Source organism: Marmota flaviventris, chromosome 1 (genome assembly GCF_047511675.1).
Source record: "Marmota flaviventris isolate mMarFla1 chromosome 1, mMarFla1.hap1, whole genome shotgun sequence".
Taxonomy (NCBI): Eukaryota; Metazoa; Chordata; class Mammalia; order Rodentia; family Sciuridae; genus Marmota; species Marmota flaviventris.
Genome location: NC_092498.1, coordinates 158,492,385 through 158,516,281, shown reverse-complemented (window position 1 = coordinate 158,516,281; position 23,897 = coordinate 158,492,385). Strand labels below are relative to the sequence as shown.

Sequence of the window (23,897 nt, the reverse complement as noted above, 5' to 3'; positions counted from 1 at the left end):
GGGTGGCACATGCCTGTAACCCAGCTACTCAGGAGGTTGAGACAGGATGATCACTAGTTTCAGGTCTGCTTCCACAATCTAATTAGAACCTATCTCAAAATTCAAAAGAGGTGGGGGTACTAGAGATATACCTTGTGGTAGCATGCCCCTGGGTTCAATCCCCTGTACTAAAAGAAAAAAAAAAATCCATAGTTCGCTCAACAGTCCACATAGTCACAACCCCTACTGGGACACCTCCACCCCAGGCCCCAATGAGCAGCAACCAACCTATTGTCATAGGGTTGTTCTGAGACCCTGGGCCAGTATTGATCAGTATGCCCAAATTACCGATGTCAGAATAGCTGTAGTGTGAAGTTTGAAAATCTCAGGCAAGGCAGTGTGTGAGACAGGCCTTCCCACACTGTAAAGTGTGGTGCCTGTGAAAGCTGATATACCTGCAGGCTTCCTTAGTGGGTGCCATATTGGCCTCTTAGGCACTGATTCCACTTGAGGTTGGCAGATAAGAGAGGATGGCAAAGCTACACCTCAGAAACTTGCTCCATTGGGCTCTAGGCCAGGAACATGCTTGTGAGATTACTTGTGCCCTGTGGCTTCTGTCAACGCCTCACTGTCTGCATTCCATCACGCCTCAGCTTCTGGCTCTTGGCTTTCACCCTTGTGAAAGGAATCTCTCAATATCACCCACCCCAACTGGATACCAAGGTCATAATTTTCTGCTTTTTCAGCAAGGCTATGCCCCTGGCTAGGTGGGTTAGATAGGGGCTCCTGGAATGCTGAGCCCTGGGTCTTCCTCCCACTTCTGCCTGAACTCTTTCCTTGTTTCCAAGTTTCCCCTGTGTTGAATGCCTGCTCTGAATACTTTGCTCCTGCCACATGAGGACTTCAGCCATCCACAAGTACCTTCCTTCATCTCTTCACACCACACATAAGGCAAGACTCATTTTAGAGACAGGATTAGGTCACTTGTAGACTTTCAAATTATGGATGATACACATAACCTCAGGAGAGTCCTCATTTCTGACTTTGCAGGCTCTTTGCAATGGGATGCTCACCTGGTGCTTTTTTTTTTGGTACCTGGAATTGAACTCAGAGGCACGCGACCACTGAGCCACATCCCCCACCCCTATTTTGTATTTTATTTAGAGACAGGGTCTCACCATTGCTTAGTGCCTCACCATTGCTGAGGCTGGCTTTGAGCTCATGATCCTACTGTCTCAGCCTCCTGAGCTGCTGGCATTACAGGTGTGCGCCAACCTGTGCCCGGGTGGTGTTGCCTTTGAAAGGGGGCCTTTGGATCTCCCTTAGCTGCTGGTTTCTTCATGGGTAATGAAACAAGAGAGGCTTTTTAGTTGCAGGTCAGTGGTGTCTTCTGCCCCATAGCCTTGGAAGGATGCTACACTCAATGAAACACACATGCATAGGGCACTTAGTGCCAATGTGAACCGTGATCTCAAGGGGACAAAGATGGGGTCTACAAAGGGCAATAGTCTTTGACAAGACAAATCAGCTGGACAACCAGGCCCAGCCATTGTAAGCCAGGTACAAAGACAGAGAAGCCTGGTCTGCAAGATCCTGCCTCTTTCAGAAAGGCTGCCCTGCAGCAGTAGCTGACTTCTGTGGTGGTCTCACAGAACAGGGCTACTTAGAAGACAGTTCTGACCTTAAACAGGCCTCATTCCTTCCTTGTGTCCATTGTTCCTAGAGGCCAGGTTTGCAGTGATAGTAGGGTTGGATGTCACTGTATAAGGTGAAGGAACCAAGAATGCAGAATCCAGCTTCAAAAGCCAAGAGATCCCCTTGATGGAGATTCATGCACAGGGACAATTGCAGAGAAAAAAAAAAAAATAGAGACACTTCATCAGCCCTGTTTGTGACTGAAATGTTAGTTGCACAACTGTGGTAAGGATGGCAAGGGAGGTTTGGGTTTAAGGACTACAGAACAGTTCCCTCTCAAAGTCCAAGCTAATCCTAGACAGAGCTCCTGGAGGGGTCTCCCTGGAAGGGTCCTAGGTTGCTCTCCTATAGAGAAAAGGCCCTGGATTATGTGACAGGGACGTGTAGGTGGAAACGCAATCAAAACTGCAAGTCAGGGACCCTGCCCACCAAGAGATGTGGCCTTTTCAGGGCTCTGGAATCTGACTACAGTGGATGGGGACAAAAGCAGAGGCTTTGAGTGTAGATGCATTATCCCCACCATTGCTGCACAGCTTCCCAGGGAGCTAAGAAATATGCCTGAAGTCACAGGTTAAAAGAGGTAGCTCAGGCCAAGCGCAGTGGTGCATACCTGTAATCCCAGCATCTCATGAGGCTGAAGCAGGAAGGATCACAAGTTCAAGCCAACTGGGCACTGAGCAAGGACTTGTACCAAAATTTAAAATTTTTTTAAAGGAGTTGGGATGGGCTTAGTCATAAAGCACCCCTGGATTCTGTCTCCAGTACTGAAATGAAATAGGGAAATTATCCTGAATTATCTGGATGGGCACAATGTTATCACAAGGGTCTTTAGAAGTAGCAGAGGAAATCATCAGAGAGATGGCAGCAAGATAAGGGCTTGAGTGGCCCTTACTGGCTTTGAAGATGGGGGAAAGGACCCCAAGCCAAGGAATGTGGGTAGTCTAAAAGCTAGAAAAGGCAATGGAAGTGACTCTCCCTAGAGCCCCCAGAAAGGAACATACACTGTTAACACCTGCTCTCAGCTCATTTGAGACCATGGGGACTTCTGACTGCCAGAACTGTAAGATAATAAATTTGTGCTGTTTTAAGCCTTTTGTTTTGTGGAAACTAACATGGCCTCTAAAAGTACAGTGGCTCCCAGGCATTGTGCTCCTGCCTCTCATGGTTGGGTCAGTCCTGGGCAGTCTGGGTTTGCATCCCTGCTCTGCCACATACCACTAATTGATCATATAAATGTATTAACTTCTGGACACTAAAAAGTAAGGATTACTTTCCCGTGTCGTCCACACAAGGCTAGAAAAGTGTTGCAACTCTGCTGTGAGTGACGCGCAGGTGCTCGCCTAGGGTGAAAAAGCCGCAGTCACTGGGCGCAATACCGCCAGGGGGCGGCAGAGGCCTGACCCCGCCCGCCCATAGGCCCGATTGCGCCTGCGCGGAGCCTGAGGCGGCCCGGGACGGGAAGTGGGCGGGGCTGGCCCAAAGCAGCTCGCGGGACGCTGGGCCCTGGGCGCCGATCCGCGGGATGGCAGGTGAGGCTGGCGGGGACCTGAGGGTGAGAAAGCCCAAGGGTGCGATTTTGGGCCCGACAGAGCTGGAATGAGGGTCAGGTGGGCGCCCAAGGTGCACAAGGGTGAATTGGGGCTGAGGAATATGAGGGGAGGATACAGGGTCTGGGAAGACAAGGAGGCCAAGATGAGGATCGAATGGAGGGACCCAAGAGGTGTATAGGAGTGAAATGGGATACAGAGTAAAGGGAGAAGCTGGGGACCTGAAGAACCCGAGGCGAGGAATCAGGGGGCTGGGGAGCCAAAGGCTTGGAACTGGGGGCCCTTTGAGCCGGCGGAGGTGTGGCCAAGTCAAGGGCCAGGTGAGGATCCAGGGCTGTGAGGCAGAATGAGGTGCAAAAAGAAGGCACGCCCCCATTTTTAAGGATCCAGCCCTTCCCCCAGCCCATCCCACCCACCAAAAACATGAAGGCCAGGCCCACTGCCCTGCCCCTACCCCACCAGCTCAGACACCTTCGTTGGACCACATTTCTGCCTGAAGGCCCCTACCCCCCGGCTCCCCAAGTGTATTTAAGGTGAGTGTTTCAGTTGATGTATTGCTTGGGCTGCAGCCGCTCTAACCTGATTGTGTAAGATACAACTTCAGGCATGGAGGCTTTGAGCTCCACCGCTGCAGCTTGATGATCTCAGGCAAGCCCCTTAACCTCTCTATGCAATAGAGAGAAATGGCACCTGACTGTAGGGATTTTTGCACAGGATCTAATACATAATGAGGCCCGGTGGATGAGAATGGACTCCACCAAAGCCTTTTGCCCTACAGTCCTCTGAGTGAGATAGACAGTTAGATAGATAGGTAGATAGGTAGATATATATATGGTGTGTGTGTCCCCTCATGGCATTCCCTGAGGCAAGTTCTGTGGGCTAAGCTGTGCTCCCACTATGGGGAATAAAATGTGAGGCTGTCTGACCCTCAGGCCATCTTTAGCTCATATCTGGCTTTTATGTCCATATCCATCCTATTATCAAATTTTACTCTTTTCCTCTTGTAACTCATTGAGGTGGAAATGGCAAAGTCACCAGGCATGAGAAGGCCCAAATTGAGTCCTGCATTGCAACTTCCCACCTGTGTGACCTTAGATGGGTGCTTACTCTCCGAGAGCCTATTTTGTTGTATGCAGCATGACCTGACAGTATGTACTTGTCAGCATAGTTATAAGTGGGTAAACAAAATGAGTCCCACTTTAAATACTACTTTGAAAGCTCCACACAGGTTCATTTGTAGAATTCCTTTGTGATATAACCCGATACCAACCCTGTCTTTAAGACTTGTCTGCTGCCCACTGTGCTGGGAGTATTTTAGTTTCCTCTTTAAAGGTACCAGGCCTAAGGCTGCATGCATATCTCAGGCCAGGATGGCTGTTCACTCTTCTCTCTACCATCACATCACCTGCTGAGCAGAAAGGACCAGGGTGGGCTCCCTGACCATAGGGAGTTTATCTATCAAGAAAGTCAAGTTTAGGGGCTGGGGATGTGGCTCAAGCGGTAGCACGCTCGCCTGGCATGCGTGCAGCCCAGGTTCGATCCTCAGCACCACATACAAACAAGGATATTGTGTCTGCCAAAAACTAAAAAATAAATATTAAAATTCTTTCTTAAAAAAAAAAAAAGAAAGTCAAGTTTAAAAGAAAAGTGATGGTTGCACAATAGCATGAATGTGCTTAATGCCACAAAAGTGTAATCAAAAATGGTTAAAATAGGAACTAGGAGTGTAGCTCAGCAGGAGAGCTGTACTTAAGCCCTGGATTCAATCCCCAGCACCAAAAAAAAAAAAAAAGTTATAATGATAAATGATAAATTTTACATTATGTTTATTTTATCACAATAAAATATATATGTAGGAAAAGATGTGGAAGGATTTACGTCAAACTATTCTCAGTGGTTATTTATGAATAAAGAAATAAGATTCTTCATTGTCAGAGAATAATACTAACAACACTGTCATAACAATAGTGGTGCAATTTCCTTTTCTAAGTGTCACTATTTTTTCCCTTACCTAGGTTCAGAAATTAAGCAAGACTCAACAAGTACTTTGTCTGTACCACCTAGAAAAAAAATGCATTTGTACAAATATACATTAGTTGAGCCTATGAGTCAAAACTGGCAAGAGAAAAACTTCAAATTTAAAATAAAAAAATACTTTTTATAAGTCAGAGCCATGGAAGACAACATGCTAGACCCCTGGGTGGGGAAGATGTCAGCAGAGCTTTGTAAAGTCAGAGAGATCTTGGCAGAGTGGGGGCAAACCAACACAAAGAGCAAAGAGACTGTTATTGATTTAGGGCAAGGAGGTAGGGGGCTATCTTAGGGATGTAGACACGGAAATGAAAGGAGGAGCCACAGAGAACTTAATTCCAGGGTTGGTGACCAATGAGGAGTGCACCAGGATCAGGAAGGAGTCAGAACAATTTCCTAGCATTTTAATCACAGTGACTGGGGACCAGGTTACCCAGCATGAATCTCAACCAGAGAGTTTGGGCACGTCACAGACCTTTTTGCCCACACCTGTAAAGTAGAGATAATCACAGCAAGGTTGTTAGGAGTTTAGAAGGGATAACACAACACTCAGAGACACAGTGCCCCAGAGTGCTGGTGGATGTCAGTTGGGAACACCCTTCAGGCTCATCAGTGTGGCTGCCACCTGATGAGAAATGCAGAAGATTCTGATCTGGAGCCAGAGAGTTATGTCTGGCCAGACTGATTGAGGCAGATGGCACTGGGGGGGTGGGGGTTGGGAGCTCAGTGTCCCTCTCATGCCCACGCAAGGCCCTTGGTGACTTGCACAGACTCTTAACATATCCCTCTCACTGTGAACCCTTTATTATTTGCCATTTGTGAATTGTGAGGATACCAGTGAAGTCAGGACAATCACACTCGGCCCCAAATCTCTTGGGCCTATCCCCAGTCCCACCTTCTCCCCACACTCTGTTATCCTGCTGCTGCCTGCCAGCTGGCCACCACCCTTCTCCTGAGACTGTCTCCTCCAGTGATCCTGAAGGAGCTCGGAGCCCTGGCACTGTCTCCTGCCTGTCTGGTGACTTTCAGGGCTGCCCCTAGTTCCCCTTTGAGTTAACAATTTCTCCCTCCCATCACTGTCTGTGCCTTCTCTCTAGGTTGTGGGCTTCGAGGGCAGGGATATATTTATTGCACCTAACCATATGGCATCCATCAGATTTGAGATTTATTGGGAAAAGGAAGGACAAGGAAGGAAATTTCTTCTTGTCCTTTATTCCAGCTGGGCCCAGGGAAGGCAAACTGTGGCCTGGTTGTTATCCTTACCTCCAAAATCCAACAATACAGAAACAAATCTGGGTGGTCCCAGCAAGCAGGATGACTTTGGGCACTCTGTCTTTCTAGCAAAAGTAGATCATTAGTGCGGGGCCTGAGAGTAAGCCAGCCCATCCTGTGCACATACTGGCAGAGCTTTATACATGAGCATCATCTTGTCACACTCTGCTGTCCCCTTCCCCAAGCCCCACTCAGCATGCATGGTTGTTGAGGTTCATGCTAGGCCCTGTGCTCAGGACAGTGGGCACATGGGCACAAAGAGCAGGCAGGTGGCCAGGCATATGATGAACTTGGTGGAGTTGGAATCTGTAGTGCTGCAGTGCAGAGAGGAGGGGGCCTGGAGGCTAGAAAGGCACCTGCATTCCAGAATGTCCGGCATACTTATCATCTGCATATGAGGTGGAACGTGGAGGGGTCTTGAATTCTGTTCTTCTTGTCCACAGGATTTTTCCATCTGGGGCCTCCTGAATTTATGGGGTATGATCATGCTGTCTTTTCATTTTGATGCTAATCATAAATTTACATAAGCACATTTAACTTAGCTGGAGATTTCAGGGCCCCTAGATCACTAAGCATTTCAAGGGAGCCAGGCCTATAACAACACTGGCAGTTGCTTGGGGCAGCTCTGCATTATGCACATTCTCTCCCAGGAGGCCAGAGCAATTCACAGGCAGAGGAGGGGGCCTCTTCTGCTCAAGGATGCTAAGCTTGCTGGGAAATTCCTATCATCTTGTCTTCTGGGCTTTCCTGCAGCTCCACTGAACCCAGCTGGCAGACCCCCATGGACCCTCTTAATTCCACCCTCTTCTTCACCCCTACCAGAGCTCCCAGCCTGCACTCAGTTCTCCATTTCACAAAACCTTACCTTTGTGGTTAGAATGAAAATGTCCTATTCCCATCCTGATTTTTCTTTCTTTGCTTTACATTCTTTTTCTTTTTACCTGCTTGCCTTTTGTAACCTGGACTACATTTTATTGGGAGTAACTGTGAAGATTGACAGTGAATTTAAGTCTATCCTCATAACCTTCAATAAGTACCCCTATTTCTGCATACTTTCTTTTTTTTTTTTGGAGAGAGAGAGAGAGAATTTTAATATTTATTTTGTTTTTAGTTATCGGCGGACACAACATCTTTGTTTGTATGTGGTGCTAAGGATCGAACCCAGGCCGCACACATGCCAGGCAAGCGCGCTACCGCTTGAGCCACATCCCTGGCCCCTGCATACTTTCTATATATTCAAAACAAATTAACTTTCAATTCCTATCTCTAAAAGAAGCGAGAAGATTTATGGGGGTTTTGTTTTGTTGTGGTAGGGGGTATTTGGTTTTTGTTTGTTTGGGGGTTTATTTTATTTTATTTTTTTTCTGGTTGTGTTTTTTGTTTGTTTTCTGCAGTACTGCAGTGAAGCCAGAGCCTCAAGCATGATGGGTAAACACTGTACTACTGAGCTACATCCCCAGCCTGTTTTGTTTTTTAAAAGCAGTCTCTCACTAAGTTGCATAGGGTATCTTCCAACTAGCAATCCTCCTACCTCAGCCTCCCTATTACATATGTGTACCACTGCCTGGCTTGGTTTTATGTTATTTTAATTTACCTCGATTCACCCTTTTTCTTTTTCTTTTTTTAATTATTTTTTAACATTTATTTTTTAGTTGTAGGTAGACACAATACCCCCATTTTATTTCCATGTGGTGCTGAGGATCAAACCTAGTGCCTCACACATGCTAGGCAAGTGCTCTACAACTAAGCCACAACCCCAGCCCCTCACTTCATCCTTTGCATCCCAGATCCTGAATTGATCAGATATTTAACCTGGTTTTAGGGCCCTCACCCACAATCCACCCATCTTTTTGTGTGCCTCTCCTAGCTAGGGATTCGGAGGCCTGAGCCTATTAGATATCATTGAATAGATTTAATCACCTCCCAAAGTACCCTCATCTGTCCTGAGTTATTAACCCTCTGCTTCTCTCTTGCCCATACCTTGGACAAGCCCAGTAGCCTCTGAAGAGCAGCTCCTTCCTGCTCCTACCATGGTCCATTTCCCAAATAGCACTGGACTGACTTATCCTACTTGTTGGCTCTTCCCTTCCCCAGTTCATCTCTGTAGCCCTAGCAGTTCACCACTTCAAGCACATGGACCTGATGATATCACTTTCCTTACCTCAGATCCCTCCAGCTGCTGGGGTCCCAGGATCAGGTTAACCCCATTTACCTGCCTAGATAGCCTAAGCTTGGCATCCCTCTTTTGCCTACTCTGGCCATTGCTAGGCACACTCTGCTGGGAACATGCCTTCTTTCTCTGTCACTTCTTCAAGGTGTCCATACAGCATCAGCTGGCATCATCTCCTGAGTCCCCTTCTCTGGGCACCCATGTGTCCCCACCCACATCAGAATGCCAGTTGGGTTTGTTTGCTCCACTTGTGTTTCTGAACTGTGAGGCACAGGGCTTGATGAAATCCCTGCCACACATTGGTCACAAGTAGAGGAGACACAGCAGGACACTTGCACTCTGCATTGTAAGGCACCTGTTGTCCTGTAATTTTGCTGACTCTGACATCTCTCCCCAGAGTGAAGACTGACTGGAGACCATCTCACTCCACACCTAGCTCTAAGCACCTACCCGGGATGCTCTGGGCATGGCCTCTGGAGCCCCACAGAACAACAGCCAGATGGCCTGTGGTGCAGAGATCCTGGGCTTCCTGGACGCACTCCTCCAAGACTTCCCAGCCCCACTGAGCCCAGAGAGCCCTTTGCCATGGAAGGCCCCAGGGACAACACTCAGCCAGGAGGAGGTGGAGGCCGAGCTGGCTGAGCTGGCCATGGGCTTCCTGGGCAGCAGGTAGGCCTATGTGACCTCAGGAGACTGGTCAGGACAAGGAAGAGGGGCACAGCTTGTCTGCTATATGCTGACCTTAACCCTACCTAAACCCTATGACAGCAGTGCAGGGTTTTCCCGCCTTATCCACAGGGGATACATTCCAAGACCCTCAGTAAATGCCTGAAACCACAGATAATACTGAATTCTATGATTTAATGCTGTCTTCTTTTAACTAAGCACTTATCACATACTGTGACTATAACTTACAATTTGAGATGCAACAACAAAACTAGCATAAATTTCTTTTTCCTCTTTCACAGTTCCATAGATAGAAGATTCTTTCATATATATATATATATATATATATATATATATATATATACACACACACACACACACACATACACACACACATATATATTTTAGCGATCTCAGCAGGTGATTTTTTTTTTTTCTTTTAAGTTAGGAACTTCTACCTTTTCACATATGGCACTTTATGGATTATCTTTGGTGTTTTAAAATTGCCAGCATCACTACTCTTTGCTTTGGGGCTATTGTTAAGTAAAATAAGGATTATTTGAACAATTGTACTGCAATACCAAGAAAGTCGATCTCATAACCAATACAGCCACCAAGTGACTAGCAGGTAGTGGGTACACTGAAAAAAAGGGATAATTTGCATTCCAGGGAGCAACAGAGCAGGATGGGAAGATTTCATCATGCTACTCAAAGTAGTACATAGTTTGAAAGTTATGAGTTCATTTATTTCTGCAATTTTTTATTTAATATTTTCAGACCTTTGCTTCCTTGCTACACATTCATCCCTGCCCACCTATGATAGCCTGTTTGCTAGGATTCCAGCACAGTAGATGACATGCTTACCCTGTGCAGTATGGTAGTGGGTGTTGCTGAGCATATGTACACCAGGGCCACACCTACCCTGCAAATCCACAGCCCCATAGCTTAGGAGGCAATTCTTCATGACCATGTTCCACAAGGAGTGAAGCATGTGCAGTCTGTTGTTGGCTGGTTTGGGGGAAGTATTTTAGAGACAGGTGGCATAAAGTGAATGAGCCCCCAGGGGTGGAGCTGAATGTAGGAGGTGAGGGAAGGGCCCCTAAGTTCTGCCTCCTCAAGAGGAGAGGTAGGAGCACAACAGCAGCACTCAGGAGCAGGGAAGTAGAGAGAGTTCTGAGGGACAACAGCCACTGGGCCTTCTATGGAGATAACAAGGAAACTTTGCTTTCTTGGGAGGCTCAGGAATGGCAGGGAGGAAGCCAGCCCAGGGGGATTGAATTCAGCATGGTGCCTGCTGCCACATGGCCTGAGCTGGTGATAAGGTAGGACCCTGGGGCTCACAGGGTCTTCAAGCTGGGGCACAGGTGCAGGAGAGGGCCAAACCACAGCAGCAGGGCCTAGAAGGGACTCTGGTGTGAGCCTATGATTCCCAAGTGAGAGTTTATAATAGAGTACAGAGGAGGGACTAGTGGAGCAGGGGGAATCTAGATAGAGGGGACTGGTTTTGCTTACCACAGTGAGGTGGACAGTGGCAGCAACCAGCAGGCAGCAAGCGGCCTGGCCAGGGAATGGCTGAGTTGGGGTGCAGAATCTTGGGTCAGAGGGTTTCAGATATGAGGAGAAAGGATCAGGACTTGTTTGAGGTGGATGTTAATGGCTAGTGATGGGGTAAGGAACCAAAGGCCCCTCAGGTCTGGTGGCACACAGTTCCCTGGGGGCCTCTTAGAAACCACCCCCCCAACCATATATTCACCTTAATATACCTTAAAGCATATCATAAAATGTAGTATTGTAAAATCATATATTTTCCAACCACCTTCATGAGTTTAAGTTATTCTTTGTTCTTCTCTAGTATTTTCTCATATACAGACATGAATGTTCTTAGGTGTAGTCATTACACACAAACATGCTTACATATGGTTACTCATACCTCATAGACCTCCTTTGTGCTCTGTTTCCCATCTCCACAGCCAAAGTTTAGTCTCTTGGGCATGAAGGGCTTCCAATATATTAGTCAACAGACTGTTTTTCAGATTGTAAATGACATCCTTTCTGAGACCATCCAGAAGTCAGATCCCTGAGCACTTGGGTGTGCTAATTTTATGTCCTGTCTTCCCTTATTAGTAGCAATTTCATTGTCACATATTTGGGGCCCCAAGCAATACATACCTTATACTTTAGTTATTTAGAAACACATCTCTACTGCTGGACTGGAAACTACTTGTAACCACCCAAAGTGGTGGGACTAGGGTTTCTTGGTATCTGGGTCCATTCTCTGAAGCATCTTCCAACCTAGATTAGGAATCCCACCCCGCAGGGACCAGAATTAGGGTTGACTTTCATGTTGTAACAGACTCAGGACTGAGGGTCTCCAGGGCATATGGGTGGGACCGTTGGATGAGGTGGGAGGGGTGTCCGGGAAGGGGATGCTGGTGGCCAGTGGCCAGGCATTGTCTGGGTCCCCATAGCCGGAAGCTGCCTTCCTGCCCCCAGCAGCGACAGCAGTGGGCAGGCAGGAAGCTGAAGCATGACCTCACCAGGACCAAGGAGAACCCGCGCCCTCCTGCCTGCCTTGAAAAGGGAAAATCCAGAAGTTGGCAGGAAATCCCCAAATGGTGGAGGAATTCATTTCTCATATCTTAACTGGTTTGTTTGTTTGTTTTCCTTGTCTTTTTTTTAAAAAAACATGTTAGGGATCAAAACCAGGCTTCATACATGCTAGGCAAGTGCTCTATCACTGAACTATCCCCCTAACCAAGCTGAATGTTTATCAAAGGTAGTTCCAGAGGCTTTGCCCTGATTCATGCTCTCATTTTTTTTTCTTAAATCAAGAATTCATCCCACTAGATTACAGAGACCAGCAGTAAATGCACCCAGCCCCCACAGGATGTGATACATCAGTCAGGGTATTAGAAGGTCCTTGTTCTCTGGCTAAAGCTGGAGTGGCAGCCAGGCACGGTAGTGTGTGTCTGTAATCCCAGCTACTTTGGAGATAAATAATTGCAAGCTTGAGGCTAGCCTCAGCTACTTAAAAATTTCTAAAAGGCTGAGAAAGTAGTTCAATGGAAGAGTGCCCCTGAATTTACTCCCTAGTACCACTAAAAAATAAAATTAAAAGAGCTAAATATGTAACCCAGTGGTAAAGCACTTGCCTAGCATGTCTAAGGCCCTGGGTTCATTCCCTGGTTAACCCCCCACTCCCGCCAAATAAAAGGAAAGAGAGCTGGAGTGTTAGCCCAGCAAGCAATCACCCACTGTCCCAGTCATGCCCCCCCAGGAGGAGTGACTTCTGCCTAGAAAGCCAGGGCTTCAATAGACATGGAGTTTGAACAGGGTCCCCAAGATGCAGAGCCCACATAGAGAAGTGTGGCAGGCATGGAAAGGTGCACTAATGCAGAATTTCAGGCTGTCTTCCCCACTGCCCTCTTCCTTGACCATAGCTGGCTTCAGTCTCCCTCCCCAAAACTCCTCCCTTGGTTTGCCATTCGTCCCCCTTATGTACTGCCTCCTATTAAAGCCCCTGGCTTGAGGTTGACATTTCCTCCCCTCCACTTGCCTTCAGCCTGCCATGACTTCCCTTTGCATCCCACCTACACCTACTTGACTCCGGCTCTGTTCTGTGACCTTCAAAGCAGTCAACCCAAGACTTGCTTCTCAGAATTATTCCTCCATGGTCCCAGGAGGAGACACCTCTGTGATCATCCCCATTTGTCTGTGTCCTACCCCATCCGTCCAGGGACCCTGTGAGCTATGCATAGCCACTGCTTCCACCAGACTCATCTTTCAAATGCAGCACCCAGGTCCCACACTCCCTCAATCAGCTTCCTGAGCTGCTTGGTAAAAAAAAAAAAAAAAAAAACACAGAATGCAGCCTAAACAATGGAGATTTATTGTCTTAACAATTCTGGAGGCTAGGAGTCTGAGATGAAGGTAACAGCAGGGCTGGTTCCTTCTGGTGATTTGTGAAGAATCCCTAGAATTCCTTAACTTATAGTTTTATTATCCATATCTCTGGTTCATGTTCACACAGCTTTATTCATGTGTGCATATCTATGCCCAAAGTTTCTCTTTTTTATAGACATCAACTATATTGAAGTAAGAGCCCCTTCTAATCTTATATGACCTCATGTTAACTAATTCCATTTGCAAATAAGGTCCTATTTTCAAATAAAGTCCCATTCTGAGTTACTGGGGGTTAGGATTTCAACATATGAATGGAGAAGGGGACCAAATTCAACTCATAACATGCCCTAACCCCTGGTGTCCTCAGCTGGTTTTGGTTACTCCCTCTCCCCTCCTGTGGTATGTAGACCAGGAGCCATCATCTGCTCGAATGTCAGGAAGTTTTCCCCACCATCAAGGCCACACATCTCAGCGACACCTTTTCCTCACCAGCCTCAGCACTGCATTCGGTTCACACAGGTTCCAGTAGATGATCTGCTTGTTGTGTGAACATCCCTTCCCAACTCCCCAAGGACACAGGTCCCTATGCTTATTGTGACCCCACAGCAGGGTGCAAACCGTCATCTCTACCTCTGGAAGCTCTGGGTTGGGGAATGCAAGTTCATGGGCTTCTGTTGGTGAGCTGCCCTAGCTTTACCTTTTATTTCTTGTCCCAAGGAATGCTCCACCATCACTTGCTGCAGCTCTGACCCATGAGGCAATTTCCCATCTGCTAAAGACAGACCTTTCCGAATTTAAGAAAGTGCCCAGCCAGGAGGAAGAAGATGAGGAGGAGGAAGAAGAGAAGGTTCCGATGACCTGTGAGTTCTCTTTCCTCTCAGGTGACCCCAGAGCTGCTTAGCAGGTGACAGAATTTAGGTTGATATTGTGAGAAACATATTGATCAGAGCTGCAAAAGAGTTGGCACTGGGTCACTCATCCATGATAAGGTGGCAGGATCCAGGTGCAGACAAAATGTAACACTGCAGCACAAACCCAGCAAGGGGAGTATGGCCATCAGGGTCCTGCTCAAAGTCAGCCAAGACAAAGTATTCAGTGGACACCAGGCCCCCTTCTGTGTCCCAACTCCCTTAAGTTTCAGGAAAGCCCTTGGAAATAAATGATGCTTGTCACATTTTACACTTGAGAAATTCAAAGTGCCAAAGTCAGGTGGCCAACTTCAAATGCATTTGTCCCTCCCTCTCTCAGCAACATGAAGTCAGGGTCAGCAGGGTGTTGCATGAGCAAACCAAGCAACATTGCTCTGTTGGAGGCATCATGGTCCAGATGGTAGCAAGGCGGAGCATGGGCCCCTTGCCTCAAGATGGAAATACCTTTTCCTGCCTGTCCCTGAGCTTTCTGGGGAGGTGGTGATGGAGGCTTCTCTATCAGCCTGCCCTTAAGACAGCCATCAGTGGATCCAGGCTACAGACAGCATGGTACAGCCAGAGGAATCCAGAAATTGGGACTTTTGAGAGCCGTTTGATAAATAATCTACTAAAAATAGAGAGCTCTTATTCTGACTTTCTTCTTCCTAGTAATTACTTTTTATTGTATTTCATCAGTGTTGGTTCATGTTGGACCAGAGAAGTAGAGAGAGGAAGGATGGCAGGCTGCTGGGGAGGTGCCACCTGGGGCCTCTGTGGTCCATTTACGAGCTAGAATTTCCTCTCTGTACAGGCAATGGAAAGCAGATTTTCCCTTCCTTTGCCATTTCCTTTCTGTGTTATTTTAAACTCAACATTAGTGCGTACATGGTAGGAAAAGGAAGGAACAATGTGGAGGGAAAGAGAAAAAAAAATACATGAAGTCTCTAGCATCAGTGATTGCCAGGCTATTTCTCTCCTCCTCTTTCTAGTCCTCTTTTCCTTGGCTCTTTGCCCACCTTCCATCAGAGCACAGAGCACAGCCTTGTGTTCCTGCCTGGGAGACAGCTGTCCTCGGTGACAGGCAGCCATTGTTCTCTGCAAAGCCAGCAGGCTTCCTGCTGGTAGCAGCTGCCACTGCACAGCTCCACAGAGGGAGCACCCCCACCCCCCACCCCCTGCTGGTTTCTCTGCCCTTTCAGGCAGAATACAGTGTCACCTGCTGGTGGCTAGGAGAACTGCTATAGCTAGCAAGGCGGAGCCTTATACCTGGCATCTGGAAATGAGGGACCCTGCCTAACCAGAAGGAAATAGCAACCTGCCTCTGCCTTCCCTGTCTGTCCCAGAGCAACTTCATGGGGCCTGGGCTAGAGGCTTTTATCACTCATGGCAGCAGAACATCAAAAAGTCTGTCATCTCTCAGCCATTCTTGCAAAATTACATCAGGGCAGGCATTGTGAGAATCACCACTGAAGGGCAAAGATGTGACTAAAGCAACCAACTCTCCCCAGTGATTGTTCTTAAAACAAAACTGGAGCAATTTCTGAAGGCACTCACCCTTGACCAGAGGAGTAGGCCAAGGCATCAGGAGCCTGCAGGCTGGGCATCACTGTTGTGGCTTTTTGCCCTCTTCTGTTAGTGCCTTTTGCTTGAGCAAGATTCAAACAACACACGTGGGTGGAAATAGCTGCATTATGCCTAATGCAAGAAAGAAACAGGCAGCTTAGGCCTGGGTTCCTCCTATGTGCTTTAGGCCTGATGAGCGCCAGCAGTTTCCAAGAGTGAGAAGGAACCTGTAGCAGTTTAAGTGGTTTTCTGTCTACAATCTTCTACAGAGGAGAAAGAGGAAGGCAAGGGAGGTGGCACCATGAGGACTGGCTGAAGGAGGAAGTCTCCCTTGGTCAGCAGGAGAGCTGCTAGGGCAAATGCACTTAGAGCTACTGTCCTTATAGGCCTTCCCATGATGGTTCTCTGGCTCATGACCCTCAACCTGGCCCTGCTAGTCCCACAGTTCTTGTCAAATGTTTGATTGGAATTCTGTCCTGGGTGTGGTGGTAGCAGCCCACTAGAGCCCACTACACATATACACATCCCTGCCTTGTTATATGATTCCCCTCAAACTTATCCTTCTGTGGCTCTCTGTGCTTGCAGGTCTGCCAGCTCATGGTTCCTTCTCTGGCTGGGAGAGTTTTGTTTTGTTTTTGTTTCTTCCCCAATTCCTCAAGTCGTTTGAGTGTGGCCTGTTTTCAGTTACTTGACCTTGAACTCTCCTCTTAGGTAACCAGCTCTGACTCATCTTTATTTATCATATTCACCTGGACTGGCAGGAGTCCTGGGAGGGGTTTGTACACTAAAACTGAAGTGAGTCCCTGAAGGCATTGACCCCAAAGTCTCCTTTGGACCTGGGCCTTATTGATCTTTTCTTTAGAAGCTAGACTTAAGTATGTTTTTTTTTTTCTTTTTTCCTTTTAAAATGAGTATTATAAGTTGTATTATTTATTGCTACTTAATAGATTACCCCCAAATTTAGTGGCTCAAAACAACAGGTACTTATCTTCCCATAGTTTCCATGGGCCTGGAATTTGGGAGAAGCTTAGGAAGGTGATTTTGCCCAGGTTCTCATGAGGTTGTGGTCATACAGTGCCACTGCACAGGGGAATCCACTTCCAAAATGATTCAGTCACAGAGAAGAAAACATGCATGCAAGCTGGAAGCCATAGTACCTCTTAGAAACCACACATGATCTCTTCCATATTAATCCATTTATCAGAAACAAATCACCAACTTCAAAGAGTTGATGAATGTATTTTAAAGTCATCACATGAAGCAAACACTTTAACAGAAAATTGAGAAAATGTTAAAACAAGTGTAAAATAAGGAGGGGAAAAAAATCACCCATAGAACCTGCCCCAGTAGGCACCTACTCTGTGACATCTTGGTTGTGTGCCATTTCCGCCCTTTTTTTCTGGGTCCAGGTGTTTTTTCATGTATTCATGATTAAATGATACAAATTGTGATTTTTAAGAATCTACACAATGGGATCATACAATGTATAGCTTTGGGGGATTGGCTTATTTCACTGGAGATCAACCCAGATTGTTCCATATGTTGGTAGTTCATTCTGATATATTGGTAGTTCTTTTACTGAGTAGTATCCCAAGGTATGGATGAACCACAGTTTGCTTAACCATTTACATGTTTTTTGGTTTGGGTTTTTTATTTTGGTTTTTTGGGGTTTTGGTTTGGTTTTGGTACTGGGTAGGATATTAAACCCAGGGTTGCCTAACCACTAAGACATATCCCCAGCCTTTTATTTTTTATTTTGAGACAGAGTCTTGCTAAGTTGCTTAGGGCCTCATTAGTTGCTAAGGCCAGGCTCAAACTTGCAATCCTCCTGCCTCAGCCTCCCAAGTCACTGGGATTACAGGCTTGTGCCACCACACTCAGCAACATTTACATGTTGAACAACTAGGCTAATTCCAGATTTGGGCTATTATAATTAAAGTCACTGTGAACATTTGTGTATAAGTTTTTGTGTGAACAATCTTTATTTTTCTGGAGTAAGTGCTCAGGAACACAATTGCTGGGTCATATGATAGTATATGCTTTAGTCATGAAAATCATTTTTAATAAATAGCAACTTAATTCTTCATCAAAAGAATAAGCCAACGCCTGGTTGTGGTGGAATGTGCCTGTAATCCCAGCTATTCAGGAGGGTAAAGCAGAAGGATTATGAGTTCAGAACCAGCTTGAGCAACTTAATGAGATCCTGTCTCAAAAACAAAACAAAAAGAGAAAATAGACCAGAATTTACTTGATCATTCATCTGTCAGTAGATATATATTGTTTCTAATTAATGGACAATTATAAAATGATTTTGTACTTTGTCCTTAAATTATTTTTGCATGTCCCATATTTACTTATGGCAAGTTCCAATGAGTGGAGTTACCCCATCATGGGATCAGAGACTTTTTGTTACTTATTGGACATTTCTGATTGCTGACAACACACTGTCATGCATAGGTTATTAGATTGGTGTTCTCAGCATGTCCTGGTAGGTGATTGGCTTGTGGGGTCCATGAAGACTAGTGGTGGGTACTATCTGGAATACCAAGGGAAATGACAAGAAAGGGGAATAGAGAGCCAGTAAAGCCTCAGTAGGCATGGTTTGGCTTCCCTAACAATTCCTTCATCGTGCCCATCAGTGCTAGATGCCAAAGGCCTGGCACGGAGTTTCTTTAACCAGCTCTGGGAAGTATGTGGCCAGTGGCAGAAGCAAGTGCCGTTGACTGCCTGGACCCCACAGCGGCAGTGGCTGGTCTCCATCCATGCCATCCGGAACACTCGCCGCAAGATGGAGGACCGGCATGTGTTCCTTCCCACATTCAACCAGCTCTTCGGTTTCTCTGTAAGTGTTCCACCTGCAGGGTCCAGGGGCAGGTGGTCCTACACCAGCATAGAAAAACTAGAGCAGAGGTGGGGACCTTGGGTACTAAGAAGAGATGCCAGTTAAGCCAGGAAGAACATCTCTTGGCTGTAATCTCAAGACTGAAGTGCTGGGCAGCTCTAAAGGCACTTCCTAGGGAGAATCTAGAAGCCCTAATTAATAGTTCCAGCAACTTTGGGCCAAGTTGCCAGGTACTCTGCTTTCCCAGGGAAGAACCAAAAAAGGCAACAGTTGGCCTATATCTATTGTAAGAGTAGGCCCCGGTGCCACATTTACCCCAGCACTAAGAACACCCTGGTACATCTTAGCAGCCCAGTACAGATGGTGAAACTAAGGCTTCAAAGGCTTCCCTCTTCCAAATCTCCCAATTCATAAGTGCATGAGACAGGTTTATCCTTCTGATGGTAAAGATCATGTTGATTCTTCCAGATACTGCCTGTCTCAGTCTGTTCTATTCCAACAATACAATACTCAAGACTGGGTAATTTATAAATAAAGGAAATTTATTTCTTATAGTTCTGCAGACTGGGAGGTACAAGGTCAAGGGCTGCATTTGATGAAGGCCTTCTGCAGAGTCCTGGGGCAGCACAGGGAAACACATGGTGAGATAGAACAAGTTTGCCAAAAAGGACTTGCTTTATAACAAAGCCACTCCCTTGAAAACCATTTATCCATTAATCCCTGAATGGATTAATTCCAATTACCTACCAAAGGTCCTATCTCCAAATACCATCAGACTTTGGGAGTGGGGATGTAGCTCAATGGTAGAGTGCTTAACATGTGCAAGGCCCTGAGTTCAATCCCTAGTACCATAAAATAAACAAGATTTGGGGGATTATATTTCCAACACATGAATTCTGGGGGTGGGGGGAGTAGCAAACATTGAAACCTTAGCGCTACTAGTCACTGCCTGGGCTGCATTCTCCCCAGATGAGAGCAGCTGGCCAGGGGCCCCAGCCAGGCGCAAAGCCAGCAAGTCTGTGACTCCTACTGCATTCACCACCAGGACCCCGTAGACCGCGCCTACTTCGCTGTGTTTGATGGTCATGGAGGTGTGGATGCCGCAAGGTATGCTGCTGTTCATGTGCATGCTAATGCTGCCCACCAGCCAGAGCTGCCCACAGACCCTGCAGGAGCCCTCAAAGAAGCTTTCCGGCGCACAGATGAAATGTTTCTCTGGAAAGCCAAGCGAGAGGTAGGAACCAGCAACTGGATCTCAATTGTGGTTTGGGGGATAGTAACATCAAAGAGTCCTGCCTCTTCAGAGGGAAAGAAACCAAAGTGATTGATGGTGCAGGAAGATCCTCACTGAATGCTGCTGGCAGTCATGTCATTTCATTCTTATAGGACAGGGCATCATTGCTCATTTGAGTGGAAGCAGCACAAAGCTTGCCCCTTGTATTAGGCTATTTTTCATTATTCTAACAAAATAACCTGGGGCTATATAACTTTATGAAGATAAGAGATTTATTTTGACTTATGATTCTGGAAGTACAAGGTCAAGAAGCTTCATTTGTTAATAGTCTTGCTGGCAAATTCCCTCAGAGCATCAGATGTCAAGAGACAGGATGTCAAGGCTGTATCTTCCAGCCTTCCTCCCTTTCCTTGTCACCAGGATTCAACCATTGTGACCCCACCACCGATGACCTTATCTAATCCATTGCCTCCCAAAGGCCCCACCTATAAACACTATAGTTAAGTTTCTGCCCCCTTAATACCTGATAAGGGAATTAAATTTTGAACACCTGAAGCTTTGGGAAACACTAGAGCAATCTCCAAGCCATACTACCCCTGACTCAGCTTGCTCAGCCCTCAACAATGTAAGCCTGCAGTGGTCTATAGACCATGGGAGGAAAGGCAGACTATTTTCAAATGTACTCAGGGTTTTGTTTTAATCAAACATGGTAAGGCAACAAGTGACTTGGCAGAAGAGTTTATTACTTCCAGCTTCCAAAAGGAGGAGGCATACCATGTCATAAGGACCACCCAGGGAAGCACCAGGGTGGGTCAGGAAGCATAGGGAGTGAGGCCAATATGGCCTCCAAGGAAGACACCAATGAGGCCAGGCAGGCAAGTTCCAGCAAGCTCAGAATTGGATGGTTTGAATAACCTCAGTCAGTTTTATACATAGGTTGGCCCCCAGCCTTCCAGTATCAGGCTTTGAAGCCATCCAGGGCAGGGTGAACTTTGCTTGGTAGGTAAGGAAGGAGGTTTAGGGGAACATGAACTCAATATCAGCTGGCTTAGCCATGAAAGGTGCACTTACAGGCCAGGTGTATGCTGTCTCTAGGAATTAGCTAGCTGTGAGGACAGTCTCTCTAGGATCAAAAAGGCTCTAAGATATCAGCCCATCATAAAATACAGAAAATGTAAAACAATAAACATCCCACCTCCCCTTGCTCTTCTGGGCAAGGTCTCAATAGGCTGCTGATGTCTACCTAGAGCACATTTTGCTCTCAAGAGTTTTATCCATGTGTGTGAATGAGGCCATTGGTTCTGAAAGAAGAAACAGTGCAGTATCCCCACTGGCCCTAACTTCACTGTGCTCTCCCAACCCTGTGAGGGCCACTCTACTATTGGGCCTATTTTAGACAATGGGAAACTAAGATTCAGATTGCTTAAAAATCCTGCCTCAGTGAGGAGCCACCCTGTCATCACACTCTGACCACATACCTTAGTGGAATTCAGTGGAGCTGAGCTGGATTTTGCATCTTAACAAATAACTGTAGAGCACCTAAAATCATAAGGGGGAGCCTAATGGGAAACTGATAAGTCTTTTTTCCTGGCCACTCTACCTTCAGTAGGTAAAACAGGCCTCTGAGCTTAGTACTGTTTCTCAGCGTACAGAACAGAGTCTCTGAAACAGGTGTTTATTTTATTTTTCTTTTTTGTTTTTTGGCAGTGCTCAGAGGGAACCCAGGGCCTCACACGTACTATACCTCCAGCCTCCATTATTTTCTTTAAACGGCTTTATTGAAATATAACTGACAATAATAAATCACATATATTTAAAATATGCAATTGGATAAACTTTGGCATATATGTATACCCATAAAATCCCCACCTCAGTAATGGACATATTCATCACATCCCAAAATTTTTCTTGCCCTATGTCATCCCTGTCCTCTTTCTGCCCTCTGTGCCCACTCATCAGACTTGCTCTTCTGTATCCTGCCGCTACAGACAAGCTTGGTGTTCCAGAGTTTGTTATCAGTGGGGTTCCATAAGGTGTGTTCTCCTTCCATGTGGTGTAATCATTACACAATTCAATTCATCTTTGCTACTGTGGGTTCTGTAGTCCTCTTTTTCACCGGGTGCTGTTCCAGCAGCGGTTCTGTCTCATTCAGCATGTGCTTGCCATGCAGGCTCCAGGTCATACCTCACCCAATTGGGTCCCCTCTCTTGCAGCGGCTGCAGAGTGGCACCACAGGCGTGTGTGCACTTATCACAGGAACGACTTTGCACGTCGCATGGCTCGGGGACTCCCAGGTCATCCTGGTGCAACAGGGACAAGTAGTGAAGCTGATGGAACCACACAAACCTGAGCGACAGGTAAAGGGTTCCCTCTGTCTAAGCCCAGGACATTTCCAAACACCCATCATGCTTGTGTCTGTGTAGGGGACTCAAGTTCCCTGTGTAGGGAACCTCAAAGGGAAACAGAATTCCAGAAGAACAGCAAGGTATTGTTGGGGCAGATAATAAAGTATAAAGGGCCCTAGAAACTACTGGTTCTCCTGCAGAGGGAGGACTCTCCTGCCTCACTTGAGTGGCCAGGGAGCCCCAAGTTCTGTAGGTCACAGTGACATGGAGCCCAGAGGTCCCGGCAAGAGCTGGGCCCTCTCCCTCAACAACAAGTGGGATCAACTTATCCTATTATAGAGTCCTATAAAGCACATGAACAAGGAATGGCTGACCATGGGCTAGGGGCAAAGAGGTGACACTGTACTGGGACTGGGAGGAACAGGCATAGGACTGTATTACTTACAGGCTACACTGGGATCCTGGGATTCTGAGATCACTCACCTATTTGAACCTCAAGGTCATTACCTGGACATTAGGATCATGCTCCTGCTCAGACCATATTTTTTTTTAAATATATTTTTTTAGTTTGTCAGTGGACTTTCATTTTATTTATTTATATGTGGTGGTGAGAATCGAACTCAGTGCCTCACACATATGAGGCCAGCGCCTCACACATATGAGGCCAGCACTCTACCACTGAGCCACCACCCCGGCCCCAGACCATATTTCACAAATGTCTGTCTGTTCCCAAAAGTCAAAGTGGAAATGTTGGATATCAAGGAATGCCTGTATGTCCCACTCCAAACCCTGTTTTTTCCACACACTGCTCTGCACTGGCTTTTTTCACTTAGCATATACTTGGTGAGCCATCTTACATCAGCATGTAAAGCACTCCGTCCTTTCATAGAGACCTATGGCATTTCATTCATCATTTAGTCCCTTTAGGATAGGTATTAAGATCTTGAATCTTCCAGTGCTAAAAACATTGCAGCAATGAGTAGCTTTGTACTTCATATTGTTGAGTGTGTATATAGTTTTTTTAATATGTTTTTAATTGTTGATGAATCTTTATTTTATTTCTTTATATGTGGTGCTGAGAATCGAACCCAGTGCCTCACGCATGCTAGGCAAGTGCTCTACCACTGAGCCACAACCCCAGCCCCTGTAAATTTTTAAAACAGATTTCTTCAAGTAGAATTGCTCTGTCAGAATAGAAGAATCTACAGTCTTAATAGATTTTGCCCAACTGCCCTCCTTGGGCTAAGCGAGCGGGTGGGTGCTTAAGCAAATCATTTGAGAAGCTCCATTACCCACTAGTCCCTCCAACCTGTGGGATTCCACCCATCTGAGAGGTCAGAAAGATATCTAAGGGCAGTTGTTTAGTTTGCTTTTTCATCTTACAGAGCAAGTTTAAACTTTTTTCAAAAGTTCAAGGTCATTTTCATTGCCTTTCCTTTGTGTGCTCTGTTCCCGTCCTTTGCCTATTTGTTACAGTTTGTAGGCACCTTAGACATGTTGCAGAGTTTGGCTCTTGACTGGTGATTTGCAAAGTTTTCCTGCATTTGTCGTTTCTCCCTTGTCTCTGTTTACAGGCTTTTTCCATGTAAGAGTTTTGGGTTTCCTGTAGTGGGGTTGAACAGTCTTTTCTTTTTGTGGCTTCTAGATTAGGAAAATAGGAAAGACTATCAGGTATTGATAACCACCAAGGCTCTGACATGGGCCACACATGTACTCTCCCCATTGTACAGAGAGAACTGAGG

The 23,897-nt window shown here is 46.3% G+C and overlaps 1 protein-coding gene across 3 annotated transcripts in view; it reads left to right on the top strand.

Annotated features, from left to right (window-relative positions):
• Positions 1–3,122: 3,122 nt before the first annotated feature.
• The window catches only part of Ppm1f (protein phosphatase, Mg2+/Mn2+ dependent 1F), a 30,144-nt gene continuing 9,369 nt past the window's right edge, over positions 3,123–23,897 (top strand). The window contains exons 1-8 of one of the 3 annotated variants that reach the window (XM_071618400.1): positions 3,169–3,203; positions 3,684–3,754; positions 6,968–7,001; positions 9,092–9,363; positions 13,981–14,123; positions 18,374–18,576; positions 19,622–19,810; positions 22,024–22,167. In XM_071618400.1, the coding sequence (XP_071474501.1) occupies positions 9,161–9,363; positions 13,981–14,123; positions 18,374–18,576; positions 19,622–19,810; positions 22,024–22,167 (882 nt within the window). In that variant the 5' untranslated portion in view covers positions 3,169–3,203; positions 3,684–3,754; positions 6,968–7,001; positions 9,092–9,160. Of the gene's footprint in view, positions 3,204–3,683; positions 3,755–6,967; positions 7,002–9,091; positions 9,364–13,980; positions 14,124–18,373; positions 18,577–19,621; positions 19,811–22,023; positions 22,168–23,897 lie in introns of all 3 variants that reach the window. The other 2 variants (XM_071618397.1, XM_027924272.2) reach the window with 2 other exon arrangements.